This window comes from Quercus lobata, chromosome 3 (genome assembly GCF_001633185.2).
Source record: "Quercus lobata isolate SW786 chromosome 3, ValleyOak3.0 Primary Assembly, whole genome shotgun sequence".
Classification (NCBI taxonomy): Eukaryota; Viridiplantae; Streptophyta; class Magnoliopsida; order Fagales; family Fagaceae; genus Quercus; species Quercus lobata.
Window position 1 is genome coordinate 33,620,614 of NC_044906.1, and position 10,650 is coordinate 33,631,263.

General features: G+C 37.2%; 1 protein-coding gene across 1 annotated transcript; it reads right to left on the minus strand.

Annotated features, from left to right (window-relative positions):
* Positions 1-787: 787 nt before the first annotated feature.
* LOC115980794 lies at positions 788-1,492 on the minus strand. Its single transcript, XM_031103006.1, has one exon. It carries the CDS (start codon positions 1,490-1,492, stop codon positions 788-790), a length of 705 nt encoding a protein of 234 aa, XP_030958866.1.
* Between the last annotated feature and the right edge of the window lie 9,158 nt (positions 1,493-10,650).

The window sequence follows — 10,650 nt, forward strand, 5'->3', positions numbered from 1 at the left end:
TTGAAATGCAGCCCATTGTTAGAGATAATTTCATATGGTGCCCCATATCTGCAAATGGAGCAACTTTCTTTGAGTTCAAAACCTTGTATGAGGTAGCTTCTACCCATTTGATGAAATAATCAATTGCAACAAGTATGAATTCATGGCCATTAGATGTTGTTGGGTGAATCTTCCCAATAATGTCTATCCCCCATCTAGAAAACGGCCAAGGTGAAATCATGGTATGTAATGGCATAGGTGGCACGTGCTTCAGATTTCTATGGACTTAGCATTAATGGCACTTCCAAACATGAGCTGCGTAGTCTACTTCTATAGTTGTCCAGTAATAACCTTATCTTATTATTTTTCATGATAGCATGTGTGCATTCATATACAGCCCATAACTTGACTCATGAACCTCTTCAATTACTTGTTGTACCTCCTTGGCAATCACACAAAGGAAATGAATTCCATCATATGATCTTCTGTAAAGTCTTTCACCACAAATAATATAATTAGTGGACAACCTTCTAATGGTCAATTGGTCATTCTTGTCTATAGCCTTTGGGTATGTCCCATCCTTGAGGTACTGTAGAATGTCTGAATACCATTCACCTTCTCCATTCATTCCCTCATCTTCTTTTATCAACATGAAATAAGCTGGCTCTCCTTTTTGTTCCACCATTATTGGTCGAGTTTCATCTTCCATAGGTCCATCCATCATAGATGTCATTGTTGTTAAAGCATCTGCAATCTGATTCTGCATTCTTGGCACATATTGGTACTGGATCTTACTGAATTTCAAGGCCTACTTCTGAAGACATTCATGATAAGACATTAGCCTTTCTTCTTTGATCTTCCATCTATTGTGAATTTGAGAAATTATCAAGGCTAAGTCATCGTATACTTCCAACTCTTTCACTCCAAGACCTAGGGCTGCTTGTAAGCCCATAATGCAAACTTCATATTCAGTGGCATTATTAGTGGTAGGAAAGTTAAGCCTATCAAAGAATGGGATGTGTTTCCCTTTTGGAGAAATTCGGAGTTCCAATGCCGCTTCCATTTTGATTAATTGCTCTATCAAAATCTTCCATGATTCTACTTCAATCCCCATGATATCCTCATCCGGAAAGTCTCCTTGGATTTCTTCAGCTTCTTTAGGTGAACAATGGGCTAAATGATTAGCAATTGCTATCCCCTTCACAAACTTATAAGTCACATATTTAATATCAAATTCTAATAGAAGCAAAACCCATTTAGCTATCTTCCCATCTTGCACAGGTTTCTCCATTAGATATTTCAATTGGTCCATTCTTGCAATCAATAAGACCTTGAACACAAGCATATAAAGTCTGAGTTTTCGGGTTGCCCATACAAGTGATACACATGTCTTCTCAAATGGTGAATACTTCTCTTCATAAGCCAACATCTTCTTGCTAATGTAGTAAATTGCATTCTCCTTCCTAGACTCCTCTAGGTATTGAGCAAGCAAAGCCCCCATTGCTGTATCCATAGTTGTGAGATACAATAATAATGGCTTTTCAAGTATTGGTGAAACCAGTATTGGTGGCTTCATCAGATAATTCTTAATCTTCTAGAAAACTTCTTGGCATTGTTCATTCCATATTATGGGAATATCTTTCTTGAGCAGTCAGAAAAGTGGCTCATATGTCATGGTGAGCTAGGCTATGAATCTGCTGATGTATTGTATCCTCCCTAGAAACCCTTGAATCTCCTTCTCAGTCCTGGAAGGCTTCATCTCTAAAATTGCCTTGATTTTGTCAAGATTGACTTCAATTCCTCTTTGATTTACCATAAACCCTAATAGCTTTCTAGATGTTACACCAAAATTGCACTTCTTGGGATTCGTCTGCAACTTGTAGAATTGGATTCTTTCAAAGAACTCCCATAAAACTGGTATATGCCCTTCTCGGTCTTTAGACTTCACTATCATGTCATCAACATAAACTTCAGCGTCTTTGTGGATCAAATCATGTAACAAAGTAGTGGTTGCATGTTGGTAAGTAGCACCAGCATTCTTAAGGCCAAATGGCATAACCTTGTAGCAATACGTCCCCATAAAGTAATGAAGGAGGTTTTCTAATGACAACAAGACATGTCCTGTTGTATTATCAACCAAGATATCAATGTGAGGCAAGGGAAAATCATATTTTGGGCTAGCCTTATTCAGATCTCGAAAGTCTACACACATTCTCACTTTCCCATCCTTCTTTAGTACAAGAACCACATTAGCTAACCATTCTAGGTAGTTGACCACTCTCAGGAATCCTGCATTGTACTGTTTCTCAACCTCTTCTTTGATCTTAAGAGTCCACTCTAGCTTCATTCTTCTCAACTTCTGCTTGACCGACTCTATAGTTGGATTTGTTGGAATGTAATGCTGCACTATATCTATATCAATCCTAGGCATGTCTTCGTATGACCATGCAAATACTTCTTTGAATTCTGTCAACAAGGCCACTAATGCATCTTTCTTAAAAGGGCTAGGGTATTGCCCACTTTTATCTTTTTAGGTTCATCATTAGTTCCTAGGTTAACAAATTGGATTTCTTCTTTTTTAGGTTCTATATGCCCTTGTTTTAATTCCTTATTATTAAGAGTTTCTTTCCCAATTTTCAAAATAAAAACATTCAAAGCCAAAAAATAAGCAGAATAAAAAATCATATTATAAGGAAAAGAATTCTCAACAAACTCAACAGAAATAGACTCTATAGGAATACAATCACAAACAGACTCAATAGGAACAATAATACTAGCAGAAACATACTCAATAGGGGAAACAATGTTTTTGGCAAGAGTGATTGGCTCGACGGTCTTAATCTTCTGCACAAGGTCTTCTATAGGGTGGGCGGCTCCCTCCCATACCCAATTCTTCAACTCGATTATGGCTTCAACGATGGCAGGCAATTCCCAATGAATTCCTTCTTCCTTTAGCATTAATACCATGGGGTCTTCATCTATATAATTTGTGCCTTCACCATCAATCTCCATATCTGTAGGCTTGTCAATCATATAAGCATCCTGATGCTCTATACTATCCATCCACTCACCAAAAAAATCTTACTTTCCTTTGTTGTTTGGGTGGATGTATTGGGGGAGGTATTCTAACTCATTCCCTTCCGTCTTCTCATCTTCACCTTCAAAACTCTCTGGTGTTAAGTTTCTGAAACTGTCGATTATTAGCCTTCTATCTAACGTGGTCAATCTTGCGTCTATGTCATCTTTTTCCTCAGTGTATGGGGTTAATGAGCCAAGTTCTAAATTGTGAAATGATCCTAACTCAGGAATTTCTCTACCGTGCATGTCATATCGAAGGCCTGACCTTGAGCTACCATCAATAATGCAACTCCAATCAGAGGGACGCCCATAGGGGTAATCATCATAATCTATACTATCAACATCTTTAACCTCATCTCCTACAACTTCCAGCACATTTTCTAGCTCATATGCTTTACTTTCAATGCTACTCTCCACATCTATAGGTTCAGCTTCAGCATCATCTTTCATATCTCCATCATAGTAGTCCACATCATCATCAGAGTGGTCTTCATAAAAAATTCCTACATCTTCATCTTCTTTGCCACTAGGGGTTTCAACCCAATCATTGCCACTATTTTGGCTATCATAGTCTTCATTATCATCGCTTTCACTATCACTATTGCTATCATCCTCACCATCTCCATTGTCACCACTACTGCTATCACTACTACTATCAATCTTCCTGTTGCTACCTTCATCATCATCACTAAGGGCCTCTCCCCCTTCCTCATATTCATCTCTTATTCTGGCTTCATATGGGCTTTTCAATGCATATTGCCAAGCCTCCCAATACTCTTTTTCTCCTATATTGCAAATGGCATTTCCTAGAAGCATAGTCATTGCATCAAGGTCCATGTAATCAGTCCAATTAGTGGGGACCCAATTTGTGTCTTCCTTCTTCAGTTCTGGAAGCTTGTTATTGCAATCAAATAATAGCTCAAACCTAGGCACCATTGTTCTTGACTCAGGATCATATCTTGGTTCAGGGAATCCCCAATAGTGTTGACTATCTCCTGCTTTGACAAACTTTCTATTCAATGTGGGAGTATAGGGCCTTAGGGGTTCTGGAGGACAAGGAAGTCCCTTTGCTTTGGCCTTGGCATGGACAATTCTTCTCACCTCCAAATTTAACAAGTCATCATCAGTGGGCTTAAAATCTAACCCAAAAGGTGGTGTGGTTGTAGAAACTATTCGGACTTGAACAGTTGGATTTTTTACAGTCTTCCCCAAGTTCATCCCCGGAAGGTAATTCATTCTCCTCATCATTGCCACCACGTTGTTATTTTTGTAGGAAGCAATGTCCATGGGGATCTTCTCCACTTCCTCTTCTCTTCTTTCAAAACCAGGCTTCTCAACTTCAAAGCCATCCAAGGTCAATGGCTCCTTCTCAGAATCAATACTAAAATGGGCTTTGGTACGGTTAAAGTATTGCCATATATGGTAACTATGGCTCCTTCATGTGGAAACCGAACCTTTTGGTATAGGGATGAAGGTATGACTTCTGTGTCATGGATCCATGGTCGCCCAAGGAGCAAATTGAGGCACGAAGCTATGTTCAGGACTTGAAATTCCACATTCTTAATCATTAGCCCTATAATGAGTGCCAGTGTTATGGTTCCCAAGACTTCTCTTCTACTATTGTCATATGCCCTCACAAGTTGATTAGTCGGCACAAAATCTTCAATACTTAGGCTCAGGCAACTTGCAGTCTTTAAAGGACACATATTTAAGGCACTTCCATCATCAATTAGAACCATTGGAATCCTTTTGCCTTTGGCATCTATAGTAATGTGTAATAGGTCGTTGTGGTGCTTCACCTTCTTCATCAAATTTTTGTCAAAGTAGGAAATTATGAGTTCCCTACTTATAGACCCAATCATAGCATTTAGATCCTACGAAGTAGTGTTTATAGGGACTTGGATTTGATTGAGAAGGTCTACTAAATTCTAACGGTGCTTGTATGAGGCCATGAGTAAACCCCATAAAGATATATTGGCTTGTGTCTTTTGTAGTTGCTTGAGGACTTCATCCTCTCCAGTAGGTGTGTTCAAGGCTTCTATCGGACTGTCTGTCTCCAAATGTAGGGGTTTGAAGTGTCTCCCTCCCCCCCTTTGTAATGTAGGCAATTTTTTATGGGTCATTTAGATCGGTATCTTAGGGTTTAAAGTGTCTCCCCCCATATGTGGATGTCGGGTCATTTAATTAGGGTTCGAAGTGTCTCCTCCCATTTTTGGATGTTGGGTAGTTTGATTGGGGTTCAAAATGTCTCCCCCAATATGTAGGTGTTTGATAACTTGCTTGGGGTTTGAAGTGTCTCCCCCCCATTTATGGATGTTGGGTAGTTTGATTGGGGTTTGAAGTGTCTCCCTCAATTTGTGGATGTTGGGTAATTTAGGGTTTCTATAACATCTTCACTTCATATATCATACCTTGCAGCGAACGTCATACCCATCAACTCTTCCAATGTCATCATAAAGCACTTGGGTAAGTCATAAATCAACTCAAACGGGTCTTCTTCACTTTCCTCTTCAATCATCAAGCAATTAAATCTTGGTAATCTCCTAAAATTGTGGTTAGGCAAGGGATTATTAGTGATACTAGGCCTTGTAGGCAGTGCAATCACCTTAGTGTCTATCAGATCTTGAATTGCATGGTGAAGGCCAAAACACTTGCAAGTATCATGGCTAGGGCTTTGGTGGTAAGCACACCTCTTACACACATCAAATCATACAGGCAATGGGTTTGAGATTGATCTTGGGTCTAAGAGTTTTAGTAACCCCTTTGCTTTAAGTTTTTCAAACACTTGACTCACGGACATATATAACTCATGAAATTCCTTCCTAGGCATTGGAGGTGGCCCTTGTGATACTTGCATTAGGGCAATAAGTTGGTAAGGATCATTTTTGTATATATTTGGAACTTTTGCAGTTTTAAAACTAGATCCTAAAATCTTTTTAAACGTTGGTGGGTCCTCATTCTTTATAGTATCATTATTTATTGCATCCTTAATTTGGGTTCCAGTAGCAATCAATGCTTTAAAATTAAGAAAATACTGAGCAAACAAGTACTTATGGTATACAGGAAATAAGTTTTTTACAACCATGGGTAATTATTCTTCTTCACTTGGCTTGTTCATCATCTATGCAATTTTGAACCTCCACTTGATAATGAAGGTTGAGAAGGATTCTTTCGGCTCTTGCTTCGTGGTCTCCAAATCTCTCCTTGTTACATCCATTTCTATGTTGTACTTGTATCAATTGTGAAATTCGTAGCAAATGTCCTCCCAACTCCTTACTCTAGCATCATCTAGATTGACGAAGCACCTAAGAACGGCTCCTGTCAATGTATTTTGGAACATTTGAGCAAGTAGTTCTTCAATTGCTCCTAAGGGTAGCATGGCCTTCATATACATCTTCAAATGGGATTTTAGGTAGCCAATCCCATCAAACTTGTCCAAGGTTTGCATCTTGAATTTGGGAGGCAATCTCACATCAGGGAAAAGTGAGAGTGATTGGTAGTTCACAAGGTCTTCCATCCTGCGAGATCTCTTAATAATCTCTTCCATCCTGTTTATCCTTTTGAAGATCTTCTCACCCTCCATGGTTGGGGAATTATGATTAGTCTTGTTCTCCTCTTGGCCATTTTTCAGGTTCTAAAATTTTTGTACCATAAGGTTTATGTCCTCCCTCGACTAGATTTGACTAGCTACCATGGTGTTTAGTAGCTCTTGAGTGCTCACGGGTTCTTCAGTGTTTGGATGCTCTCCCTTTTCCGCCATAGTGATGCAGTCTTCGGACTTCTTATGGCTTGGACTTTCTTGTAGGTTGAACACAATATTGTGATGTTGCAATAGTGAAGTGTCTTCTATGCTCAAGGGCTTCAATATTGTGATGGGCTTGGAACTAGAACTACTAACTTAGGTGTCGGTCTTGGGTTCTCTTTAAAGTCTTCCCTCTGATCTTAACCAAATTCTCCCTTAAGAAAATGCTTGGTTGGGTCAATCAAAGTTAGGTCCCCATCTATATCAATCAACCAACCAAACCGACACACAAAACATGCAATGCAATTTTAACATGGACCGGCCTAAGGGTAGGTTCTAAGTCATTACATTGTAGGGTGGGTTTGTTGTTTCATTGTTTCCCATAGCTAAGATGTTACACCTCCCAACTTGTAATGTAATGAGCATTATGTTGGTCCAAATGGCATGTTCTATCCTTTATAGTCAACAAGAAGTAATCTAGTGACTTTGGGCTATTAGTTGGTGAGTACGCCACTGGGTACCCAAATATAATGAAGACCGGCGATCTATGGTTACTACCACCATATGTTCAAATGGGTGCATACATATTTGTAGTTTCGATGTCACACACTATAACAATTAGGGAAGGCTCTTAACAATCAACATGGCAACATAAACAAAAAATATCATACAAACATCTCAAGACATAATGCAAACAAACAAACAAACAAACAACATCATGTGAAAGACAAGGGTATATAGTTGGTCACTTAAAGTCTAACATGAAGCTTAGCCCTCGACATCCCCGGTGAAGTCGCCACTGTGAGAGACTAGAAAATTAGGCCTCTCAAAAAGAGATTTAGGTGCTTGCAAGGCATCTCTCTTTTGGTGCTTGCAAGACACTTCGAATGTCATTGATTGAATAAAAAAAATACAACCTTGGTCAATTAACCTTATGAAGCTTTGGTCCTAGTTACAATCTATGCAAAAGAATACAAAGTTTTGGTCCTAGTTATAATCTACCAAAATTAAATGACAAAACACCAATCTACCTATCCAAAAACCTAAGTCCAGGGACTAGGTTACAGAATGGGAAGGTGTTAAGCACCCATTCCGCCCAAACAGAGTCCGACCTTCTAAACTCTAATGACCAATATACCCATTTTCAAATGATGTTGAATGATATGTTATAATGCACAAGATAAGCACTTGAAAAAAAATTAATTTAAACAAATTTGCCTTATGAATATGTCCACTTTTTAAAGAAAAATCAGATCTATCTTGAAAATTAAAAAATAATAATAATAATAAGACTTGGTTTGTAAAAATTAGATTTGTTCTTGTAAAAGAAAAAAAATGAGACTTGATTTGTAAAAAATCATATCTATTTTTTGTAAAAGAGTAAAAAGAAAGATTTTATCAAGAAAAGTCAGATTTGTTGTTTGTTAAGTTAAAAAAATGAGATTTGATTTGTAAAAACCAGATCTGTTTTTGGTAAAGAGTAAAAAGAAAGATTTTATCAAGAAAAATCAGATCTATTGTTTGTAAAGTAAAACAAAAAAAAACAAAAAAAAACAAAAAAACAAAAAAACAAAAAGATTTTTTTTTTTTTTTAAAGAGGGTTTATATTCATGAGACAAAATTATTATGCCTGCATCACATATATAAAAAAACTTTAACCTAACTCTTTTTTAGATCAGAAAAAAAAAAAATCAGATTTGTATTTAATGAAAATACATTTTAGTTTTGAGATCAGGAAAAATTCAGATTTGTATTTAATGAAAACATAGATCAATTTTGAGTTTAGAAAAAAATCAGAATTGTATTTAATAAAAATACAGATCAGTTTTGAGTTTTTATAATAAAAAAAAAAGGCTTTGATGGTTAATTGCAGATTTTGAAATCAAAGAGAAGGAATTGAAACAAACAATCATCTAAAGAACACATCAAAGAAAATTCTAACAAAGTATATAAGGATGGCAATTATATATTAAGAACAAGGCACAATAAAACATATTAATCATATTCAAGAGACGAACAATAACATACTAATTAATGGAAGAAGAAAAGAAAAAAAAAACTAAATGCCTCTTGCATGAGCTTCCTCTTCTAATGAGAGAATATTTTAGAAATCAAAGAAGTTTGTTCACCTCTTTGAGGTCTAAAATACTTTACTTACAAAAGGGAAGTTCCTAAAGGAAAAGCCTCCTGAACGTCTATAACGTAAGGGGAGCAAAAAAGTCAGAAAAGAAGAGTCATTTGTTAGGACATATGTGAATCATGTTAGGAACATATGTCAATATAGAATTGGCTAATCCTTTGACAAAATGCACTTTACTTGTAATTTGGTAGATCTAGGATATGTTTAATGCTTCAAGGAACAAAGTTTCAAGTCCAAGTGTTAAAGCCATGCAAGTCTGTTCAAAAAACAAGTGAAGAAACGCTAGATTTTAAAGCTCAACAGCTAGCTCGACAGATAGCATTTATCGAGGTTTAAAAGGCAGTTTAGCCCGATGCTCAATAGCTGCATAGTAGATACCCTATCTATCGAGATTTAAGAAAATTAATTTTTCAGATATGATTTCACTCTAATTTGTGTATAGATGTTTGAGATTTCTTTTCTCACAACCCTAAATATATATAAGGATTGTTTTAAAGGTCGCCACAGCTAATGCACATCAATGCAAAAGTTTTTCACAAGCATATTGTGAACTGGAGACATATGTCTTAGTTCATCTTTCTTTTGAAGAAGCTGTTGAGTTTGTACATCGTAGGGTTTTGTAACCAAGGAGCTTCGTGATCTTTATCGTATTGATGAACTAAAGAACTTTGTAGCCAACATCCTTCTCAAGTTGGTTTGTAAGCCACGTACTGGGATCCACGCATCAAACTAGTTAGTCACGTACTGGGAGCTTACATTGAAAGGAGAGATTGTCACTATAGAACAAGTCCAATTGGGTATTTTGGTAAGGGTTCAACTGTAGGTTGGTATAAGGTATTGGGATTCCTTTACTTGTAACTGCTTGTTGTGATAATAGTAGATTCTTGAGAGTGGTGACCTTAAAATCACCCGGTGGGGTTTTTACCTTAGAGGTTTTCCTCATTCATAAACAAATCACCATGCCAACTTTATTTTCTGCTGCATATTAACTTAGTTGGTGATTTGTTTATGCTACCATGCGTATTGCATGTTAATTAACTTAATTAATTCACTTGGCTAATTAATTGGTTAATTTATCACAAGGGGTCAATACTTTCTTGCCCTATCAAGTGGTATCAGAGCAGACACACTCTGATTAGGGTTAATCTTTGCTGTGTGATCCATTGACTCCTGTTGTCATGGATAGAGGACAATCTCATATGATACCTCCTTTATTTGATGGCATTAACTATGCATATTAGAAAGTACGCATAAAAACTTTCTTGCAGTCATTAGATGAGAAAGTGTAGCAAGCTATGGTAATAGGCTAGACTAGGCTTAAGGAAGCGCCGGCTGATTAGGATGATGCTATGATCAAAGTGGCTAACTTTAACAGCAAAGCATTGAATGTCTTATTTAGTGTAGTCATGAATGAGGAGTTCAAGAAGATATCCTCCACTAAAACTGCAAAGGAAGCATGGACCATCCTCTAGACAACCTATGAAGGAACTAAGGTTATCAAGGATTCAAAACTTCAGAGGCTTACTATGAGCTTTGAAAAGATCAAGATGGAGGAGGATGAGTCATTTGATGAGTTCTATGCCAAGCTCAACAACATAGTGAACTCAGCCTTTAATCTTGGGGAAACCATTCCCGAACCAAAGATTGTTAGAAATGTGCTCAAATCTCTACCCAAGAGATTTCATGCCAAAATCATCGCGATTGAGGAATC